The following is a 25,450-nucleotide window of genomic DNA, read 5'->3' as shown; positions in this document are numbered from 1 at the left end:
AACAGCTTCTAATTTAAGGTAGACATGTTTTTGTGGTGGTTCCTGGATTACCATTTGACCATCTAGACCACTGTTTCATGTCCTTTATGTAAATCATTAATAGGCCATGTAAAAAAACACCAATTTATTTTACACCACCAAATTTAAAATTGAGATTTTTTTGGTTTGGTATTTACCCTGCTAATACCACATTCTTCTTTAAACACAGAACAAAATACAGTCTAAAGAACAAAGATTCTCCCCAATTCTCCCATTATCCATGATTATACTTTTAGTAAAAGCTGAGAAGAACATTTTTGATCCCTGTAATCAGCAACAAACTTCAGTCAAGCTATAAAGTGCCAATATTTTTCTTGTGCAGCATACACTAAGCCTTTTTTTTTAATAATAAACTTTCTTGAATGTGGACAGTGCCATCCATATTCCAGCTTCTAATTCAAGGCGGACCTGTTTTTGTGGTGGCTCCTGGATTACAATTTGACCATCTAGACCACTGTTTCATGTCTTTTTCAAGGGGTGCAGTCATTCTAGTGCTTTTTATTGACACAGAGAAGTCATAAGTAAATCATTAGGATGTCATGTGACAAACCACCAACTTATTTTACGCCACACTCTGGAATTTACCTACTAATACCACATTCTTCTTTAAACACAGAATAAAATACACTAATACAATAATGTATGAAATCTCAGCCCTGTTAGAGCTGCTTAGTTCATTTGCAAGTACTGTTACTGTAAATTGTAGATGTACCAGCAGAACACCAATCTAAGATATAAAGTAGCAAGCCAAAAAAGCTCACTTTATGGGAAATGTTTAGTGCTAAATTCTAAGTAGGGCATAAAAAATCTAATTAGTTGCAACCCTCACTACCAAATCCAAAACTGCCTCCAGACGCAAAATCAGCAAACGTACTGTAATTAGAAAACGTCATGATTGTTCTAATAGCCAAGCAGGTTCAAGATGACTGCTCATACACTGACTGTAAAATATAGTAAAAAGAAAGGAATGATGGTCTGCGCTTTATTTTTTATAAGCCCATTAACTAAAGAACAATCCTGCTGCAGCTGACATTGTAGAGAAATGTTTGCATTCATTGCTGTCATTGAGGAATGAAGCTCAGTTTTCAGTAATATAATGATGATCTGCTGAGTGTAATGTGAAACTCAAATCACTGGCTTTATTCTTTAAGAGGAATTGGGTCAGTGATTGTGAATCAGGCCTTGTAGCATAACATCAGTGCAGAACCTCATTTTTAACAACTGTAGCTGAACTAAAACAAATAATAATAACACTAATAATAATTTATTTATTATGGACTCAGGGGCCCAACAGTGGCTGCATGGAAGAGCTGGGATTCAAGCCCTTTCTATTGATAGACCGAACTTTGGTCTAACCACTAAACTGCTATGTTCCCAAACCTAATAGAAAACCTTCCATTAAAAAGTAATGGCTGTTATAGCAGCAAGGAAGAACCCAAATTAATGGTATTGTCCATAGTTTAAATGTGCTGTAAAAATGGTGTATGTTTGGCCCTGTTGTGTACTGTTGTATAAAACACCTACAATAGGAATAAAGTGTAAACTCCCATCAGCTTTACTAATAACAATGAGTAAACACATGTTGTTCTTTCAAAAAAGCAGTGTGGCGAATATATCTGTGTGGATGTGATCCTCATTTAATAGATAAATGACTAGGATATATACACTGATCAGCCATAACATTAAAACCACCTCCTTGTTTCTACACACATTGTCCATTTTATCAGCTCCACTTACCATATTAAAGCACTTTTTAGTTCTACAATTACTGACTGTAGTCCATCTGTTTCTCTGCATGCTTTGTTAGCCCCCTTTCATGCTGTTCTTCAATGGTCAGGACTTTCCCAGGGCCACTACAGAGCAGGTATTATTTGGGTGGTGGATCATTCTCAGCACTGCAGTGACACTGACATGGTGGTGGTGTGTTAGTGTGTGTTGTGCTGGTGTGAGGGGATAAGACACAGCAGCGCTGCTGGAGTTTTTAAATACCTCACTGTCACTGCTTGACTGAGAATAGTCCACCAACCAAAAACATCCAGCCAACAGCGCCCTGTGGGCAGTGTCCTGTGACCACTGATGAAGGTCTCAAATATGACCAACTCAAACAGCAGCAATAGATGAGCGATCGTCTCTGACTTTACAGCTACAAGGTGGACCAACTAGGTAGGAGTGTCTAATAGAGTGGACAGTGAGTGGACATGATATTTAAAAACTGATCCACTCATACCAGCACAACACACACTAACACACAACCACTATGTCATTGTCACTGCAGTGCTGAGAATGATCCACCACCTAAATAATACCTGCTCTGTGGTGGTCCTGTGGGGGTCCTGACCATTGAAGAACAGGGTGAAAGCAGGCTAAAAAGGTATGTAGAGAAATAGATGGACTACAGTCAGTAATTGTAGAACTACAAAGTGCTTCTATATGATAAGTGGAGCTGATAAAATGGACAGTGAGTGTAGAAACTAGGAGGTGGTTTATGGTTAATGTTATGGTTGATCAGTGTAAACACACAAAAGCAATTTAAAAGCTGTTTTCTACATTTTATAGATTATAAAACAGGGCAGTGAGAAGAAGTAAATCTGGAGATAACCTTGTTTAAAAAAATTGTCTTGCTTAAAAACTTCTTGCTGTATCTGCTTTTAATCAGGACACAGATTACAACTCCCTGACAGACCCTGCTCACTCAATCTCTTTTAATCTGAGCATCTAACCCCACTGGTAATCTAAATAATCCCAACATGGTGCTGCAATTGATATTCACTGACACAAATTTTGGAAGAAATGAGGTCCTGCTTTGGAAACGGCTACACATATCAAGCCACAATGAACAAACGTAGGTATCATTAAATTCATGGTTAATGAAGAACCACAGGCATCACGACAGGTGACTTCCTATTAAAACAGATTGCATCAGAAAAAAGCCCATGAATACCAACCTAATAATGCCAAGCATAAAACTGCAGCTTTATTAATTAAAAAAAATCATTATTTTTCAGAAGTGCGTCTTTCTGGAATTGTGCTACTTACCGTACACTCCAGTGGAGATGCAGGGGAAAGCCTAAAAAAGACATTAAAGGATGAGACACAAACACTGAGAACTGAGGATTTATAAAATTACACAGGCATTATGCACAAACACACACACACACACACACACACACACAGACCTCAAAAGTAAATCCTCAATACACTGCAGGAATGTGCAAAAAGCACATATTTTCAAAATCGACTTGCAGGTTGCTACTCTAAACTACTAATCAGTCTGAAGGAAGCCCTAAATGGCTTTGTGTTATTAGTCTGGATTGCAGCCATCTACACAGACACAGATTTTAATCATTTATATAGATGGGTCAATTCATCAATTTTATGAATTACTATAGCTTTTGTTGTGCCTAAATCACCATTACAAAAAATAAATACTGTGATGGATCATCCACAATAGCAGGAGTGTTGCTGATAGCACATGCTGATAGTGCTACAGAAACCAGCTACAGTCTTAATTAAAAGCTGATGCTTTGGTTGAAGTGATGGTTTAAAATGTGCAGTTGTGTTAAAAAGTAAATACTCTCTTTATGGCTGACTTTGTTATTGCACAGTTAATTATTCATTTTCATTAACTTCATTATAATGTTTTACCACTGCTTCATTCTGGTTGGGATTGAAAGGGAGTCTGGGTTTCACTGGGTGCAATGCAGCAACAAACCCTGGATAAGACACCAATTCATTGAATCTGGGTTCCAGCAGTCGTGGGCTAGCATCATTTTATCTCACATAATTAGCACACAGTAGTGTTATAAAATAGAGGACAATGAATAACACATTTTATAATAATTTTATAATAATTTTATTTATTCAATGGACATTATATGGCACCTACTGTATGTCCACCTTGGAGGTGGGGGGAGGTCGAAAAATTGTCAATTTAATAAATGTCTGCATTATAACTGACACTTAAAGCTGTGCATTTAATTATTGTCAAACAAATCACTATGGAATTTTGGCACACTCTTCTTTAAGGAATTGCCTTCAATCAGTCATACTGCTAAGTTTTTAAGCATGAACTGATTATTTTAGATCCTATAGATCTCATAGATCAGTTCTGTTGGAATCAGGTCAGCACTTGATCTAACTAAATGTTTTAAATACAAATGATTATTTATTAATCACAATAGTAAAGCATCCTTGAGTCCTGTCACCAATTCACCTGCTTATTGTGAAATGTTTCCAAAAGTTGTAACTATACAGTTATGTGAAAAAGTTAGGACACCCCATGAGAACCTTTGTCTTTTTAAACACATTTACCATATGGACATTTGAGCTTCATTTAAACAGTATTGAGAGATGGAGTTTATATAACTAAACAAATAAAACTGAAAAAATTACTTTTAAACTCAAGTTGTAAAATGTAATGAACAAAAATGGAAATTGATTGTGAGGAAAAAGTTAGGACACCCTATGTTCTAATAGCTGGTATTTCCCCCTTTGGCTGAAATAACCTCAGCTAGATGTTTCCTGTAACCTTCTACCAGTCTCTGACATCGACTAGGAGAAAGTTCTTCCCACTCCCCTATGCAGAATTTCTTCAGCTGTGTGAGGTTTGAGGGGTTTCTTGCATGCACGGCCCGTTTCAAATCACCCCACAGCATCTCAATAGGATTAAGATCCGGGCTTTGACTTGGCCATTCCAGAACTCTCCATTTCTTTCTTTTGAGCCATTCCTTGGTGGATTTACAGGAATGTTTTGTGTCATTGGAACATGGCATGGTCCACTTCCGCTTCAGCTTCAGCTTTTGAACAGATGGTCTTACATTTTCCTCAAGCACCCTCTGATACAGTGAAGAATTCGTCATGGATTCTTCGATGTTCACCAACTGCAGTACCTCCATAACCCTTTCCAGACCCATGATTTTTTTTTATTGAAAAAAAGTTCATAGCATAGTTTTTTAGTAGAAACTTTGATCTGACCATTTACTGGGCTGACTGTAATTAACCCTGACTGCTTCAGCTGTCTAAATTGTTTGACCAATTAAGTTTGTGTAAGTTAAGAATATGACAGTTATTTCTTTTAAACAACTAACATTAGATGATTTGGTGCAGTATTATCCTTTGTTTTATGATCTGAAATCAGTATTTATGCCTCAGAGCATAGACGTCATTTTCCACCAATCAGTTATTAGATTTTCCAACCTTGTACCTGCAGTCACAGGCCATTTTATCAGGTACACTTTCCACACAGGTGCAGTTTTAGGTGTGCAATTACTGACTGTCACTTTTCCATTTCTTTGCAAAATGTCACAGCCCTCTACATAAGAAGAAACAAGACCTCTGTTAAATGACCTCTCCTGAACCAGTATTATTTGGGTGCGGTGCTGGACCATTCCTAGCACAGTACTGACATGTTAGTGTGTGTTGGGTACAGCACAGTTGGTGAGATCTTTAACAACACAGTGTTTGTTACAGATCACACCAAACGGTTTGGAAATAGTCCACCAACAAAAATATCCAGCCAACAGTATCATGCAGTCACAAACTGACACCAGAAGAGCTAGAGGATGACTGTGACAAACTGTATAAAAATAAGAGCTACAACCCATCAGTGAACATTTACATGGAGATCCAAATAAGTACATGTCAACAATATTGTCTTGTAAGTGTACACAGTGTATAAAATTTCCAGCAGCACCACTGTACCTGATATACTCATTCTATTAATGTACAGGTGGGGCTTACAGAAGAACTGAAGCCAGTAATTACTTTTCTTAAAGCATGTCTTTGTATTAAAAGTGGACCTAAAAATGATAAAATGACTAAATTAAGTACCACTGAACACTGCAAACTGAAACTTAATACTTTTAATATAAGTATTATGTAAAATATTAAACATCTTTCCATTTAAAAACTTTATAATGGTCTTTCTTTTATTTTTTTTCACTTACCATAAGAATCCGATACTATTTTAAGTGACAAATTGTATGGAGTTAGAAACACAGCTGTTTTTTCTTGGTATTGTTCACTTTGGTAAGCAAATTCGAAAGATGAGGATAAAGTGACATAATGAATAAGATACCATACTCATTTTACACATTACCCAAAATCTAAGAGGGCCATTATGCTAGCTCACCCCTGCTGAGATCCTGGTTCTAATATTAGATGTACTACTGGCCGGCTGGGCTTCTGCACAGACACGGTTGGCTATGTCTGTGAATGGCCAAAACCCTGGGATGGATTGCCACCGTTTCAGGGTATTTCTGCCTCCTGTCTCTCCTAGTGGAACCAGCCCTAGCAAAACCCTGACCAGTATACAAGTGGTTGATAAAAATAAAATAGAGATAAAATCTATTACTATTTGTAAGTGATGCAATATGTGATTAAATGAGTTCTGCTTAATTAGGTAAATATTGGCTAAGTTTTATTTACAGTATAAATGTAAATGAGTTTTTACCACGCCCTGTGATGAACTGGTAACCTGTCCAGGGTGTTTCCGCCCAATGAATCTGACCCAACTCAACCCTGACCAGGATAAAGCGGTGGTAAAACAGACAATAAATATACACCAATAAGGCATAACATTATGACCACCTCCTTGTTTCTACACACACTGTCCATTTTATGATCTCCACTTACCATATAGGAGCACTTTGTAGTTCTACAATTACTGACTGTAGTCCATCTGTTTGTCTGCATACTGTCAGGACTCTCCCAGGACCACTACAGAGTAGGTATTATTTGAGTGGTGAATCATTCTCAACACTGCAGTGACACTGACATGGTGGTGGTGTGTTAGTGTGTGTTGTGCTGGTATGGGACCAGACACAGCAGTGATGCTGGAGTTTTTAAACACCTCACTGTCACTGCTGGACTGAGAATAGTCCACCAACCAAAAACATCCAACCAACAGCGCCCTGTGGGCAGCGCCCTCTGATTACTGATGAAGGGCTAGAAGATGACCAACTCAAACAGCAGCAACAGATGAGCGATCGTCTCTGACTTTACATCTACAAGGTGGACCAACTTGACAGGAGTGTCTAATAGAGTGGACAGTGAGTGAACACAGTATTTAAAAACTCCAGCAGCGCTGCTGTGTCTGATCCACCCATACCAGCACAACACACACTAACACACCACCACCATGTCAGTGTCACTGCAGTGCTGAGAATGATTCACCACCTAAATAATACCTGCTCTGTAGTGGTCCTGATGATTGAAGAACAGGGTGAAAGCAGGCTAAAAAAGTATGCAGAGAAATAAATGGACTACAATCAGTAATTGTAGAACTACAAAGTGCTCCTATATGGTAAGTGGAGCTGATAAAATGGACAGTGAGTGTAGAAACAAGAAGGTGGTCATAATGTTATGGCTGATCAATGTATGAATGAACCTTTTACCATGTTAGACAGAACTGCACCAGGGCTGAGCGACATTCAAGAACCCCTGAATCCATTCTTCTTTAGGGTAGTTTTTTTCTGACAGCATATAACTAAAGGTGATTTGGACCAGGTGTATAAGCTGTAGCTCTGATGTTTGATTTGTTCCATTGCTGCCTTTTCAAATACATGCTGACAATTGCAGGTTTAAAAGGTTTTTACAACAGCAGCGTCTTAATAATTTTGCATTCTGAAGCCATTTAATCTTCAAAGTAGGCTGGTTATTAACTGTTAAAGAAGGCAGGTAGGCCTCTGTGTGTTCGCCTCTAGCAGGGTGCCATATGTTAATATGAGAGAGTGTTAATGTGGGTGGTGTTTTAACAAGATGTTTTGAAGTGTGTTGTGAACACAAAGATCTGAATGGAAGGAAAACGTGTGGAACACAAATAGATCTTCTGTATTTCATAAGGTTACTCCATGTACCCTGTAAAATGCTTGATTATTTTGAAGGTTGGGAATGGGATTGATTTACTGTTAAGAAGTTATGTGAATAGTTTGATTTTCCTGTGTATGTTGGCCTGTCATGGATTAACACCTTGTCCAGGGCATGTTCCCGCCTCGCTCGCAGTGCTCCTGGGGCAGCTGGATCCATTTACAGCCTGACAAGATTAAGTGGTTAGTAAAAATAAATATGTAGACTCGCACCTTTACAGTGCAGCCTTGATCCTACGCTTAATTAAACAGTCGGTCTATCCTGCTTCCAGTGTCTTTCCAGCCCATCTCAATCATTTTTGCATATTTATTTATCTCTACACATTCTTTTTGAGTTATCGTATGATTTTTGTGAGGAGACACTGTTAGTCCCTAATACATTGCAGTATTGTGTTTTTTTTCTCAGAGGCTGTGTAAAACATCAAAAGATCAAACATTACACTTTTTCCAAACCGAATGATTTACGACCACCGCGGCTTTATGATGCCCTTGTGATCAGCAGGTAAGTTTGATTTGTAGGATGGTCATGTTGGTGTGAAGAACATTTGTCTTTGTGTCTGTGACAAAAGCTAGAGCAGAGCAGAAAATGAGCAACTTTAATGCTATAGGGTGTGAGTCTATGATCAGAGCAACAGAAATAAGACCACTATGATGTTTCATGGTTAGTGGTAATACTGACTATAGGGCATTCTTTTAGGTGTGTACACTTAGTGTGTATGGGACTTAAAATATAAATTATAATGTCATTCTCATACACTTATCAGCCATAACATTAAAACCACCTCCTTGTTTCTACACTGTCCATTTTATCAGCTCCATATACCATATAGAAGCACTTTGTAGTTTTACAATTACTAACTGTAGTCCATATGTTTCTCTACATACTTTTTTTTAGCCTGCTTTCACCCTGTTCTTCAATGGTCAGGATCTCCACAGGACCACCACAAAGAAGGTATTATTTAGGTGGTGAATCATTCTCACCACTGCAGTGACAATGACATGGTGGTGGTGTGTTAGTGTGTGTTGTGCTGGTATGAGTGAATCAGACACAGCAGCGCTGCTGGAGTTTTTAAATACCGTGTCCACTCTATTAGACACTCCTGCCTAATTGGTCCACCTTGTAGACGTAAAGTCAGAGATGATTACTCATCTATTGCTGCTGTTTGAGTTGGTCATCTTCTAGACCTTCATCAGTGGTCACAGGACGCTGCACACGGGGCGCTTTTGGCTGGATAAATTTTTGGTTGGTGGACTATTCTCAGTCCAGCAGTGACAGTGAAGTGTTTAAAAACTCAATCAGTATTGCTGTGTCTGATCCACTCATACCAGCACAACACACACTAACACACCACCACCATGTCAGTGTCACTGCAGTGCTGAGAATGATCCACCACCCAAATAATACCTGCTCTGTGGTGGTCCTGTGGGGGTCCTCAGCAATAAAGAACAGCATGAAAGGGGGCTAACAATGCATGCAGAGAAACAGATGGACTACAGTCAGTAATTGTAGAACTACAAAGTGCTTCTATATGGTAAGTGGAGCTGATGAAATGGACAGTGAGTGTAGAAACAAGGAGGTGGTTTTAATGTTATGGCTGATCGGTGTATATCTCAAGCCCAAGGCCAAATACAATCTGCTGCTTAATTTTATTTAGCCTGCAGTAACTTACAAACCCTAATACTGAAATGGTTCTTGTTACACTATTACTCAGCATTTTCAGTTTAGAGAATTATTATTAATCATGGGGACTGGACATGGTAATAAAAATTCATCCTGTAATAAAAATGCATGTCTAGAGAAAGATGAGTTTTTTTATCTTAAAGGTAATGTTTATACTAAAGATAAAGTATGCTGCATGCCGAATGACACACTACTATGACAAATGGCTGTTTAACACTATACAGCGGGGAAAATAAGTATTGAACGCATCAACATTTTTCTCAGTAAATATATTTCTGATGGGGCTATTGACATGAAATTTTCACAAGATGTTGATAACAACCCAAGTAATCCACACATACAAAGACATCTAAACAAATAAGTCCATAAATTAAGTTATGTGTAATAAAATGGAATGACACAGGGAAAAAGTATTGAACACATGAAGAAAAGGAGGTGCAAAAAGTCATGGAAAGCCAAAACACCAGCTGAAATCTGTCAGTATTTAGAAAGCAATCCTGCCCCTATCAGTGCAAATTAATATCAGCTGGTTTAGTCCTAATTGATGGCCTATAAAAAGGTTTCTCATTACCAAGGTGTCACACAAGAAGCATCTCGTGATGGGTAAAAGCAAAGAGCTCTCTCAAGACCTTCACAACCTTATTGTTGCAAAACATACTGATGGTATTGGTTACAGACGTATTTCTAAACTTCTGAATGTTCCAGTGAGCATTGTTGGGGCCATTATCCGGAAGTGGAAAGAACATCATTTCACCATAAACCGGCCACGGCCAGGTGCTCCTCGCAAGATTTCTGACAGAGGAGTCAAAAGAAAAATCAGAAGAGTTGTCCAAGAGCCAAGGACCACCCACGGAGAGCTTCAGAAAGACCTGGAATTAGCAGGTACAGTTGTTTCGAAGAAAACAATAAGTACAATGCACTCAACCGCCATGGCCTCTATGCATGCTCACCGCGCAATTTGCTCCATTGCTGAAGAAAAAGCATGTTGAAGCTCGATTAAAGTTTACTGCACAACATTTGGACAAGCCTATGAAATACTGGGAGAATATAGTCTGAATTTCATTGTCATAAATTTCATGACAAAAGCCCCATCAGAAATATATTTACTGAGAAAAATGTTGATGCATTCAATACTTATTTTCCCCACTGTATATTACCTGTAAAGTACAAGTCCCACTTGTAGGAGACTTGTATGTCATTGTGTGTTTTCTGGAAATATGCTAGCTTAAACATATACATACACATATTTTAAATGATTGATTTTACAAACTTATACAGTTAATAATGTTATTTAACTTTTGGCATGATCTTTTAATTTCTTGTTCAACACTATAATTGGCGATAGCTGATGTACTTTCTGAGCTCATAGCAACCGGCTTGGTTCAATTGCACTCTGTCTCTTGGCAATGTCTGAAAGAAAACTCAAATCATCACCTTAATGCTGTGAGGAAATGTGTCCTATTGCCATAGACTCAGAGGCTGCAGAGCAAAAGCAAACCCCTCATAACAGTTCTCTCCTACCAGTTGTATGTAAAGCTTTGGTACAGCAAATGTAAAAATATGGTGACTCAGCTTTCCTGCAGCAATCTAATTTGGTGGTGCGTATTAAAACACTCAGTAAAATCCGGGGGGTCAAATGTCAGCAGTGCTATAAGCTTGGTGGGTGTCTACACAGACATGATTGGCTATGTCTGAGAAAAGGAGAGGGGTATTTTGGCTAAACAGCCAAACCAATGAAAGGTGCACTTGTCAGTGTGCTCTCAGTGCCAGACCCAAGCCCCGGATAAAATAAGAAGGTCAGAAGGGGCATCCAGTGTAATATTGATATACACTTATAAGCCATAACATTAAAACCACCTCCTGGTTTCTACACACTGTCCATTTTATCACCTCCACTTACCATATAGAAGCACTTTGTAGTTCTACAATTACTTACTGTAGTCCATCTGTTTCTCTACATACTTTTTTAGCCTGCTTTCACCCTGTTCTTTAATGGTCAAGACAACCACAGAGTAGGTATTATTTGGGTGGTGAATCATTCTCAGCACTGCAGTGACAATGACATGGTGGTGGTGTGTTAGTGTGTGTTGTGCTGTATGAGTGGATCAGGCACAGCAGCGCTGCTGGAGTTTTTAAATACCATGTCCACTCACTGTCCACTCTATTAGACACTCCTACCTAGTTGGTCCAACTTGTAGATGTAAAGTCAGAGACGATCGCTCATCTATTGCTGCTGTTTGAGTTGGTCATCTTCTAGACCTTCAGTGGTCACAGGATGCTGCCCACGGCGCGCTGTATTCTCAGTCCAGCAGTGACAGTGAGGTGTTTAAGAACTCCATCAGCGCTGCTGTGTCTTATTCACTCATACCAGCACAACACACACTAACACACCACTACCATGTCAGTGTCACTGCAGTGCTGAAAATGATCCACCCCCTAAATAATACCTACTCTGTGGTGGTCCTGACCATTGAAGAACAGGATGAAAGCAGGTTTAAAAAGTATGTAGAGAAATAGATGGACTACAATCAGTAATTGTAGTACTTCAAAGTGCTTCTATATGGTAAGTGGAGCTGATAAAATGGACAGTGAGTGTAGAAACAAGGGGGTGGTTTTAATGTTATGGCTGATCAGTGTATATACCATATATAAGTACCAACTCTTGTAACAAACAAGTGGTACTCTTTTTTGGTCCTCCTTATACGAAGCTCTGGGTGATTTAAAATGACCCTTTATCAACTGCATTACCCAGTGGGCACTACATGACACTCACCTGTTCCTGTTTTCGCGACAGGTCTAGTATGCCTACAGGACAAATAACATTAAATGCTAGCTGGTCTAAGTATCAGTATTTTGATACCAGCTGATACACAAGCCAACATTTGGGGAAGTACCAGCACTTTTCCCTTCACTTCAAGCATTGTCAACAACAGATGGCATGGTATGGTATCATTTTTATATTTTATATGGATGCTGAAGTTCATAAAAAGCTGTATTGTTTGGTCAGTAAACATAAATATCATATGTATCACGTACAGTGAATAACAATCTACGATCCAATAATGCAGTTCTGCTTCCTGCCACCCCCAGTGTGTAAAAGTGTTTTTCTCTCACCACTGTCCGCAGCTGGTTCTCAGTGGCAGTGTGCAGGCAGTTATAATAGCAGTCTTGCAAAGCTCGTTCCTCACTCTCTCCCACAGAGCCGTGAGCTATCGGCCCCACAGTGTGAATAACATCTGAAACAAAAAGAGAGAGATGATAAGAGTTCTGAATGACAGAAAAGCGTTATTTAACCAGTTCAGACAAACTAGATTTGTAATCAGTGTACTATCCATGTCCCTTTAAACCAGCATCCAAGGCCTGGTTATAACACCTGGTTTTACTTGTATAACCGCCCCCTTTAGTCCTTGAAGGGACACGACTGAAGCAACACATCCAGTAATGTGTCTCTCGCATGTTTTCCGCCTCTGTGGAACAAGGACAGATTCTGAAAGGGAGAAACACCAAGCTTTTATTTCCAAGCTTCTCAACAGGCACATCTCAGTCTGTCTAGACTTTTTCCCCCCCTAAGGTCATCATCTTCCTTTTGTTGTTATTTCTGCCAGTTTTCTCCCTCTTTTTATCTGTTGTTGTCTTTTGTTTCAGCTTTCAATCTCTGCACCACCTCTGCCTCTTCAGACCATTGACTGGTTGTTCCCCTAAGCCTTAACTCTCCATCATGCATTAGTTTATTCATTTCAATTTTTGCTTTCTCACTGTTAACTGCCGTCTAGTAATGGGGTCTCGCTTTCCTCTCACCACAGCCATCATTCTGTCACTGTATGCTTATTCCATTTGCATTGGTCAGTGTGTCAGGGTCCCATCCAGTCATTTATATTTACGGTAATGTTCTACTGTGTTTACTAACCTTGACTGGTTTAGACCTGCAGCAGTAGTCAGTGCATACAGAGTGAGTGGTGGAGTTTGTTTTGTTTTATTAGGATTTTAATCATTAGTCATGTTTTACACCCTTCAGTTACATCCATGACAGAAACAGTAGTTACTCGTTACACAAGATTCATCAGTTCAACACAGTCATGGACAATTTTGTATCTCCAATTCACCTCACTTGCATGTCTGTCTTTGGACTGATGGAGGAAACCAGGGCTCTCGGAGGAAACCCACGCAGACACGGGAGAACTTGCAAACTCCACACTGAAAGGACCCGAACCGCCCCACCTGGAGATCAAACCCAGGACATTTTTGCTATGAGGCAAACTTGCCTCAAAACTTGACTGGTTTAGACCTGCAGCAGTACTCAGTGCATACAGAGTGAGTGGTGGAGTAATAACATGCTTTAAAAGCCAGAAGCATTAGATGCATAAGGTGAATTAGTTACACTACATTGCTCCAAAGCGTGAGTCAGTAAATGTATGATTGTGTGATGCCTGCAATTACTTGGCACTCTGTTCAAGGTGTATTCATGACACGAGCCCAGTGTTTCTAGGTAGCACAAGTGAAATGGTTTGCAAAAATATATGAATTCATGTTATGTCCCAACTTGGTTTTCATGTTATCTAACTGTCTAATTTAAAAATTTCCATTTATTTAATTTCATCAAAGCCTTGATCCTTGTGAGTGTTGAAGCAAGGTGCAAATTCATCACAGGGCTTCGGCCATCCCCCTTCCTCAGACATAGCCAATCATGTTTTTGTAAACGCCAGCCGACTGATAGCCGAGCTTTGATTCGAACCCCGTCTCAGTGATAGACTACCTTAATAAATCACTTTAAACGATTTCAGTTTGTAGAGACCATTAAAAGTGGAATTATATCTTGGTCGGAATTTTTACATAACAAAAACTGGCATTTTAACAGGTGTGTGTATATTTTTATAACATCCCCTTCATCAGACACAGCCAATCATGTTTATGTAAATGCCAGTCGACTGATAGCAGAGCTGCAATTCGAACCCCGTCTCAGTGATGGGCTAGCTTAATCAACCGCTGCACAACATGAAAGATTTATTAGAAGGAAGACTGGATGAACATAAAATGATAAAAATCCCAAACCTGAAATGTCAGCAATTTCTCATTAATCCCTCTGTTTAGTATTTAGCAGTATTTTAAATTAATTGTAATTATACTGTAGCATTTTTGCCTCTTTAGAAAATATTTTGAATTTCACCAGGTTCGCTGTGTAGCCGTGGTGGTACAGCAGTTTTGAGGTCTTGCCACAGATGTTGGATTCAGGTCTGAGCTCTGGCTGGGCCATTCAAAAACCTTGATCTTCTATTGAAGTAGTTAATTTGTTGACATGGATGCATGCTTTGGGTTGTTGTTGTGCCGAAAGGTTCATTTTTAACTTTTAGCAGAGGCCTGTAGGTTCTGTGCCACATTTGACTGATATTTAGAACTGTTCACAATTCTCTCCACCCTTACTAAAGATGCTGCCACCCAAATGCTTTACTGTTTTAAGGGCTTCTTTTGGTTATGCACATGCCTTGACGCTCAGGTGGCGCAGTGGTAAAGACACATGCTAGAACACCAGAGCTGGGATCTCAAATACATCGTAAGGCTGAGCAGCCACATAAACAACGATTGGTTTGTTGTTCGGATAGGGGTGGGACATTAAAGCCAGATAGGGACTCTCTCATAAGTAATGCAATTACGACCTCTGCTGGCTGATTGCACAGAGACGCGAAAAGAGTGCTGTCAGGGTGTGTCTCACTGTACACAGTGCTGATCCGCATTGCACTCATCAAAGTGTAGGTGACAAAATGCATACGGCTGCTGCCCACGTGTCGGAGGGGGCGTGGGTTAGCTTTGCTCTCCTCAATCAGAGCTGGGATCGGCATTGGTGGAGAGGAAGCGTGACGCAGTCGGGCAATTGGACGAGCTAAAAAGGAGGAAAAGGGGAGAAAATGCACAAACAAATTATATATATAAAAAATTATTGTGCCTTGAAGCAGCAGTGTAAAAAACAGTCAAAAAACTTTAGCCTGTAACGTGTCACATGAAAGTGTCTGTGCCAGAAGTTTCTGACACATTAAAGAGGTGGTAATAACCTGGCTATGACGTTCTCTAGAGAACTGGTTCTACAGAGAAGGTCGATTTCTCAAATTTATAGTTTAAAAAAGGAATTAAGGTATTATGGGGGGGGGGGGGGCGGTGTAGAGTAATGCAGTTTGTCAGCTCTATAAAGTCTAATTAAACTCTGAAAGGACTTTGTGAGTAAAACTGATACTTGGCCTGGCCATGAGTGATGAATTCTAAATTAGAAGGCATGTTGACTGGGTCAAATTCTAAGGTCTATTTTCGAGCAACCAAATTTCCAGGGTCCGAACCTAAATTTCCTTGGGGAACGTTTTAGCCATTTAAATATTTCATGTACATACAATTACTTTAATACTGACTTTCATGTTATTATCTCTGTGTTTATTATTTAACCAGGAGTTAAACAGGTATTTACTTAAAGAATGCATCACAATAATAATTTGTATCTGTGTACAACTGTGTTTTCTAGTTTTTTTTGCTAGTTTTTTTAAGTTTGCAACATGTAGCCTGGCTTTGATGTTTATTTTTGTAAGAAAATGCTTCTGCCCTGCCCAGCACAGAAATACAGGAGAGGATACAGGAGATTGTTGTCCCACGTTGTACAAGACCAGTACTTGCCAAAATATCCTGCAGCTCCTAATGATGCTGTAGGCCTCTTGGCAGCCTCCCAGACCAGTTTTCTTCTTGTCTTTTCATCAGTTTTGGAGGGACGTTGTGCCATAGTATATTCACTTGTTAATTACAATATTATTGTGTTCCATGGTATATGTAATGATGTCAAATTTTTTGCACCTTTTTCCTGACTGATATATTTCAATTTTGCTAGAAGATGCAACTACATACATGTTACTCATTACACAAGGTTCATCAGTTCACAAGGTTATATCGAACACAGTCATGGACAATTTAGTGTCTCCAATTCACCTCACTTGCATGTCTTTGGACTGTGGGAGGAAACCGGAGCACCAGGAGGAAACCCACACAGACACGGGGAGAACATGCAAACTCCACACAGAAAGGACCCGGACCGCCCCACCTGGGGATCGAACCCAGGACCTTCTTGCTGTGAGGCGACAGTGCTACCCACTTAGCCACCGTGCCGCCCACTGAGTACTATTTAACATGAGTTTTAATGTGATTGGTTCTGATTAAGTTCACATCCGCAATTATAAGAGAATGTGCACACTAATGCAACCACATTATTCTAGTTTTTTATATATATTTTTCCTCTTTAAACGATTATAAGAACATTTTTACCAGGTGTGTGTAGATTTTTATATCCACTGTATGTGATCCTTAAAAGTGTAAACATTAAATGTATACATTTTACTTTAATAGCAGGGCTTAATAATTATAAATTGTAGTGTAAAATAAAATATATACCTCTCTTTAGGAAATTATATTCTGAATTATGATGAGGGTTTTGCTATTTAATAAGACGAGTAATGGTGACCATTACCTATGGAAATATTTAATGTTTAGGATCCTAAAAAGAGTCCTGTGGTGGAAACTTGCCTTAAAAGAAATATAAATCCTCTTAGTCTTCCTCTAATCTCTACTCTCTTAACCCTCTGTTTTTCCAGGGCTGGTGCACATGTGCCTCTGCCTCCCACCTCTGCTGTTTCCCCAGGCAATACTTGGTAATAAGAACTCGTTCCTAAAGCACCTTTCCATTAGGGTATAAAAGCAGTAAAAAGTGAAAAACACATCAATGAAACCTGAACCACATGAAGAATGGGTATTGTTTGAGTGGTAAAGAAAAAAGAAGATAAAACAGGTTCAGAGAGAGACGTGTGTATGTGAGTAGAACCCAGGTGCAGCTAAGGTAAATGATGCTATTGGGGTACAGACGTGTTACTTCAGCCACAGTGTACACATACTACAGTATTTACTTCATGTCAATGCTACCTTTATACATATGCAAGTAATCCATGTTGTAGACACTAATGCACCCCCATACTATGACAGATGTTGGCTTTTGCATCTTTCGCTGATAACAGTCTGGATGGTTCTTAGAGAACTTAATGTCCATTTTTCTCGAAAACAAGAGGAAATGTGGTTTCCTCTATCAAAACACACGTTTCCACTGTCTTTTGATCCATCTGAGATAAGCTCGAGCCCAGAGAACTTGACGGCATTTTTGCATAGAGTTTATGTATGGCTTTCACTTTGCATAATAGTACCGGGTTGCATTTCTTGATGCAATGGTGGACTGTGTTATGTGATGATGGTTTTTCAAAACACCCCTGTGGCTATATTTATCACAGTAGAATGAAAGCTTGTCAGGCAATGCTGTCTGACTGCTTGAAGGTCATGCACATTTAACAGTGGTTTCTTATGAGAGGCCGTGTAGGCCATAATTCTAAGTTGATTTCTCACACACACACCATCATACTCTCACACACACACCATCATACTCTCACACACACACCATCATACTCTCTCACACACACCATCATACTCTCTCACACACACCATCATACTCTCACACACACACCATCATACTCTCTCACACACACCATCATACTCTCTCACACACACCATCATACTCTCACACACACACCATCATACTCTCTCACACACACCATCATACTCTCTCACACACACCATCATACTCTCACACACACACCATCATACTCTCTCACACACACCATCATACTCTCTCACACACACCATCATACTCTCACACACACACCATCATACTCTCTCACACACACCATCATACTCTCTCACACACCATCATACTCTCTCACACACACCATCATACTCTCACACACACACCATCATACTCTCTCACACACACCATCATACTCTCTCACACACACCATCATACTCTCTCACACACCATCAAGGTGTTAGAAGGAGGACAGGAAGTCAGATTGGCTTACAGCTGTAAGAACAGAGCCTGCACATAAATTGGTCTACAAAAAACATTTAAATCTGGCAGCAGACCTTTTAACAATGACTACACTTTTGTTGAGCTTTGTTGAACTAGCCATGATATTTCTACTTTCTACCTTTTTTACAAGGTCACTTTGGTTTGTGGAAATAAATGGTAATGAGGAGGACATGTTTTACTATTTTTGTCCATGACAATGAGATGCATTTAGAACATTGAAAGGAAAACTGACAGCATGGGACATACCAGCATGATTCTGGAAATATTATTTTGTGAGCTTAATGGATAAACACTGACAACTTTTTACTTTCTTTTAATTAGCCCGCAGTTAGAAGGAGGTGACAGTCAATCAAGTTTGGGTGCACTGGAGGCACATTATGCATGTTTTTGTTCCCTAAAAAATTTATAGGAAAACTCAAGATCAGTAGAAATTAGACATAGGGATATATTTACTCCAAGAGTACCTCCAACAATCAGAACTGGTCATCCTACATAAACAAATTACCTTCAGTTTGTCTCTTGAAATTCGTTGCTAAAGAATAGCTGTATGCTTTGGAATCATCAGGAGGAAATTATACAGGCACAAATAGCAACTTCAAATTGGTTAACTGACGTGTGTGTGTGTGTGTGAGAGAGAGAGCATACAGCAATGTCTGCGACTTTGGCTGACATTGTTAATAAGATTCTTCAAATCACCCCAAATGCAGATGAAAGGTACGTGCTAGGAGGACAACAGTCTTGCAACATCAGAAAACAGTGCCGGCATGCGCTGCAGGTGCTGGACCCAAATGGACATGCCTTCCATCACGGGTGTGCAACTGGCCAAAGAATTTACAATGTTCAAATTCCAAATTAGTTATGGTTATTAGAGTTATTTGTGATAGTAATTAAAACGTCATAATGTATTTCTGATAAATGAAACAATGCAGTAATGTAAAAAAAAAAAAAAACGAGGACACCCCATATAATATTTTGATATTTATTATCAAGTTATGGACAGGTCAGGAAATCACTATTATACTGGTTAACAAAGATCTTGTCCCAAGCAAACAAATGTTTCTTATTTATTGTTGCATGCAGAAACCAAATATTTCAGAACAGTCTCAACAGCAAATATTCTGTCACTCAGGTGGATTAAGGTATCCTTAGCCCTTGTAGTCATACAATGACTGGTGTGGTACTTCTGTGGTCACTAGATGCTGTTGTCGTGTCAACCTCCACACCACTGTCCTCTAAATCTGTGGTGACAAACTAAAAACAAACAAAACAAACACACACACAATGCATTTAGAAAATGTTGGGGGTTAGCCTATTGCCAAACCATGAAATCTAAATGCTACAAATTACTTATTATTATTAATAATATGCAATATAAACATACTGCTTACATTATTTTTAAATAACTTACCGTAAATGTGTCATTGTCTAATGTACACTGCCTTTGATGTAAATGTATTGTCAATCATGAAGCCATTTAGTTTCTGGCCCTCGTGCAACTTTGGTGAAACCAGTTTGTTTCCTCATGCCATCAAAAGTTCAATACTGAAATCACAAAAATTGAATTTAGTTTCAAAACCAGTCTATAGCAATTCACTTAATCAAATATTTAGAGAACAGTTACTCAAGAGAGCTTGGTCTCAATCTATAATGAATTACATTTTCTGTAATAAAAGAAATATAACAAACTTTAATAGTACAAGTGACTAAGTTAGAATGAGCACTGAGACAGATTTTGAAATGTTAGACTGTAAGTCTGTAGCTTTCCATGTGCAGCAGCTTGTTTATGATTGTGTATATAAAATGAATCTATATTTTATTTTACTTATTAAGACCTACATAGGGAAGAGTCCAAAAGTTCCATGTAATTCGACTCGAATGTAGTGACACATTAATGTGGAGCAACTATAGCCATTAAAACGATAAAGTAATTTTATTTATTGTTCTTTAAGAAAGCTTCCAAAACAGAGTTTCTTATAAATGTGCTTTATGAGAACTCACTTACTTAGTTTGGCATTACTAGAACGTTTAAAACGTGTAATTTGCAGACGGTCCCTTACAAAGACGAATATTTATAAAATATCCCAATCTAAACCCGACTCTATCAGAAGCTAAATGAGTTTAATCATGTTTAGTGAACTCACCTGTCCCTGACTCTGGAGCCTCTGTTCTCTGTGGTTGAGGCTGATATGGAGGTCAGCACCTGGCTGATGGTTCGGATATAAAGCTTCACCGCATCTCTTCCTCCGCGGCCGCGTTTAGACTCCTGTCGGGCTGTCGGGTTTAAATCCACATTTCTGACATGGATGTGGCAGCGGTGGAAAAGTTTAAAATGTTAACAGGCCGATGCTCCATTGATTCTCTCTCGGTCCACTATCCTCTCTTATCAGTAATAATGAGGAAGGCGGGACATGTCTGTGAAATCCCGCGTCTTCTATTAACCAATCAGGTACTGAGAATTTAACATTACTTCCGTTTCAATCAAACTCGTTTCCGTATCAATCAAACTCTCTCACACACACTATCAAACTCTCTCACACATACAACTATTCTTATTCACATGCACTATCATTCTGTCTTACATTCACTATCATTCTGTTCCATAAACATGATTATTTGCATTCACATACACTATTTATTACGCTTACATATAATAATATTCTCTTACACATACAGTAGATCTTTGTTTTACATACAGTGTTAACGTCCCTTACACAGACTACCAAACTTACATACATATACTACTATTCTCTTTTACACAGATTATCATGAAAGCACATAATGCATGTTTAAGTAGCTATAGTTATATGTGCAAGAGAAAATAGTGCTGTGTATGAGAGTATAATAGTAAATAAAAGAAAGTGTGATTATAGTTGTAAGAGGGTATAGTAGTATATGTGACAGAGTATAGTAAACCATGTATGAGAGTATGATGGTGTGTGTGAGAGAGTATGATGGTATGTGTGTGAGAGTATGATGGTGTGTGTGAGAGAGTATGATGGTGTGTGAGAGAGTATGATGGTGTGTGTGAGAGAGTATGATGGTGTGTGTGTGTGAGAGTATGATGGTGTGTGTGAGAGTGTATGATGGTGTGTGTGAGAGAGTATGATGGTGTGTGTGAGAGAGTATGATGGTGTGTGTGTGAGAGTATGATGGTGTGTGTGAGAGAGTATGATGGTGTGTGTGTGAGAGTATGATGGTGTGTGTGTGAGAGTATGATGGTGTGTGTGTGAGAAATCAACTTAGAATTATGGCCTACACGGCCTCTCATAGTTTCTGGCCTTGCCCTACATGGAGTGAAATTTCTCTAGTCTGCATAAATCTCTTCACAATATTATGTATGGAAGATGGTGAGAGAGCTAAATTATTTGGAAACTTGCACTGAGAATTGCTTGTTTTCAAATGATTGACAATTCCTTCATGAGGTTTGGCACAAATTAGTAAATAATGACCCATCTTTGTATGAAAAGACTTGATGGATCCTTTATTTATAGCCAATCACAATTGTACCTTTTATATCTTTATTAAAATCCATAAGTATTAAATAAAGCAAACCCTTGTATTTAATTTCTTCAGCATGGTTTTGTTGTTTATTCACTTGTTTGCCTTTGGTCGCTAAAGTGCAGTGGTAAACTATGCTAGTCCACAACCGATGTGATACAGGGTTCAAATCCCCAGCAGTGCTATCAGCCAGTTGGGCATGTAAATACAGACATGATTGGCTATGTCTTAAAGGAAGTGGATGTCTGAGACCCTGTGATGGACTGGTATCCTGTTTGGGGTGTGTTGCTGCATCACACTTAGTGATTCCATGGAAATCAGACCCACTACAGCCCTGACCTGAATAAAACGGTGGTAAAACATGAAAATAAAATGAACTGAAACAGACTCAATCACTTACTTTCTTAACGGCTTACCCAATAAGGATTGCTGGGGGGGGGGGTCAGTCCATCGCAGGGCAGACACACATACACACACACACACACACACACACATTCACACATACATGTTTTTGGACTGTGGGAGAAAACCGGAGCTCCTGGAGAAAACCCACACAGACACGTGGAGAACATGCAAACTCTGCACAGAAAGGACCGTCTGGGGATCAAACCCAGGACCTTCTTGCTGTGAGGCGACAGTGCTACCCACCGAGCCACCGTGCCGCCCCCTGAAACAAACTTTTATACATTATTATAGCTGCAATAATCAGTCAATAATGATGATGATCACGGTTTTCTGTCATTATTTTGCAGTGTAAAGTCTTACTGTATTTGTGGATAAATAGAATTACTGGTAATTTGCCAATAATTATCCACTGTCACTATAGTCCTGTAGTCACCTTTAATCAAATTTGTCACTCCAGGTTTAAGCACAACTTCAGAGCACATCTCTATCGTCCCCTGGATATTCACTTAGTTGCCTTAGAAACACACAAATAAAGTGCTAATTTCAAAATGCCCTTTTTTAAGGTGGAAAACATACTGGTAATTGCTAACATTAAGAAAACATGCAAATTGCTTGTTAATTGCCATTTTGTCACTTCCAAATGAGACTATTTTTTCATGTGGCGTCTACGTAATTTACTGTACCCCCTGTGATTTTTAATGGCTTTAGACCATCATGCTGTGTGTGAGTGTGTGTTTGTGTATATGTGTTGAAGATGCAGATAGAGAGAATACAACACCTGTGGTTGTTTCACATGCTGGTTGTCTATTAGCGTCTGCCTCTTTTTAGCATTTCCAATGTGTCTGACATGAAGGTGAAGGAGACGGGACCTGAACTTCATCACTGCTATTGTTCTGCTCCCATTCATTCTGAGGCCCTTACTGTTCTTTCATCCAGCTGCACTAGTTTTAGCATCACCACCCCCAAATTTTGATCACAAGCACCCTGACTACGAGGGTTTTTCCAGCACATCACATTTAACTGTCAAATCGAAGAAGGAAAAATTACATTTCATCTTGTTTTTTTATATATCTATATATATTTTTGTTTGTGCATTTTCTCCCCGTTTTCTCCCTTTTAGCGGGTCCAATTGCCCGATTGCATCATGCTTTCTCTCCACCAATGCCGATCCCTGCTCTGATTGAGGAGAACGAAGCTAACCCATGCCCTCTGACACGTGGGCAGCATGCTGTATGCATCTTATCACCTACACTTTGATGAGTGCAGTGCAGCTCAGCACTGTGTAAGGAGAGACACACTCTTTTCTCATCTCTGTGCAGGTGCCATCAATCAGCCAGCAGAATCGTAATTGTTGTAATTGCATTAGTTATGAGAGAAAGACCCTATCCGACTTAATCCCATCCATATCTGAACAACAGGCCAATCATTGTTCATGTGGCTGCTCAGCCTAGCCGGCAGGCAGAGCTGCGATTCGATACGATGTATTTGTGTGTTTTTACCGCTGCGCCACCTGAGCGGTACATTTCATCTTGTTAATAATGGTTTAAGCATGGGAGGAGCTATGAATAAATAAACAGCCTTAGCTAATAACATGTAATATGAAATGTTAAAAAAGAACAAAAATCACCCATGCATCAGATGAATCTGCCTAGATCTCCATATTAATGGTTTGAATAGGGGCTCCCTAAATGTAACCCCATTTGCATTTTAAGGGACCACTTGGTTAAAAACCACTGGTCCAATGCATAGTTCACAGCTGTTGACATTGTTTGGAAGCTACCCAATTCTACACTTGAAAAATGACTGATTTGGTGGGGGCCTGTGAGGATTGGGTAGCTTGCACCCTCAGCCACTGGATTTCCACAGTTCCTAATCAGTCTATAGGGCTCAGTTTGGACTTTTAAGCAACATGATCAGTGTCACAAGTGAATGAGTATAAAGTAATAAATAGAAAATAATGACGAATAATGTGGTTATATAAATATATAAATAATGCAGAAGTAATCTTGTTTACTCAGTACAATTTGCTCAAGATTTCCCCCAGAATTTATACTATTGGAAACAGGGTAGCTACAAATAATATTAATAGTAATAACATTTTGCTGAAAGATAAAAAGGTTCGACAACAAATGTTCTAATAAAATAATAGCTGACTTCTAGCGATCTTAATGGGTCTGTCCGAAGACCTACTGAGCTGCCTTGTTGCCTACTGTTGTTAGGACATTCATAGCTTTACATGTACATATTGAACAGATGGTGCTAGTTTATGTAAGTAAATGTGTGTTTTGTATTTAATGTGTGTTAAAACTGTGAGGGACTATGCACCCAAGATTTTCACATACCTTTCACACCTGTGTTAATGTGTAATGTGTAAAAGTAATTTGATTACTGCCTACCTAGGCAGCTGCCTAAGTACAGAGGATTCTAGTAAGACATCGAACTTATAAGGTATGTTATTTGGACACACTACTTAGACAGCGATTACGGCGATTTTGTCTCCACCGTTTTTGCTTTCTAGGCTAACACAGTTAGCCTTAGGCCATTCAAACCAATGGGCTAAGGTGGCACAACCTTCTAGCATGCCATCTAACATCTCTCTCTGTGTAAAGAAAACAGTTGAATTGTCTTGATGAGCCCATTCATCTGGCATATTTGAAATTTTTTGTGAAAAAAATTGTGTCACACTGAATGCTGGGATTACCTTCACTGCTAAGGAAGCATCAGACGCTCCCTCATCATTCAGTCAGTTTATCACTTCGAATTAGGGCACCTTAGTAGGCAGCATTTTAAGATTTTAAGTCTAAGAATTTACACCGACTTCTTCTCGAGAGCACATTTTACATTTATATTTTCTGCATTTAGCAGACGCTCTTATCCAGAGCGACTTACAGAAGTACTTCCATAGTAAACATTTCATTTCTCAAGTTTTAGTAAACAACAGTCAAAGAACACAAATCTGCTGAAACCTGTTAGAACCAAAGTGTATTTTTTATTTTATTTTATTTTTTTTTGGAAATGGAAAAAAAATGT

At 39.1% G+C, this 25,450-nt stretch overlaps 1 protein-coding gene across 2 annotated transcripts in view; it reads right to left on the bottom strand.

Annotated features, from left to right (window-relative positions):
• Nucleotides 1-25,450, bottom strand: part of macrod1 (mono-ADP ribosylhydrolase 1) — a 167,286-nt gene that overhangs the window by 12,506 nt on the left and 129,330 nt on the right. For both annotated transcript variants that reach the window (XM_063000672.1, XM_063000670.1), the window contains exons 6-7: nt 12,700-12,821; nt 3,076-3,106 (exon numbers count right to left, since the gene is read on the bottom strand). In XM_063000672.1, coding sequence (XP_062856742.1) covers nt 3,076-3,106; nt 12,700-12,821 — 153 coding nt within the window. The remainder of the gene's footprint in view (nt 1-3,075; nt 3,107-12,699; nt 12,822-25,450) is intronic.

The sequence above is a fragment of the Trichomycterus rosablanca genome, chromosome 8, assembly GCF_030014385.1.
Source record: "Trichomycterus rosablanca isolate fTriRos1 chromosome 8, fTriRos1.hap1, whole genome shotgun sequence".
Classification (NCBI taxonomy): Eukaryota; Metazoa; Chordata; class Actinopteri; order Siluriformes; family Trichomycteridae; genus Trichomycterus; species Trichomycterus rosablanca.
This window is presented reverse-complemented; position numbering and strand designations above follow the sequence as displayed.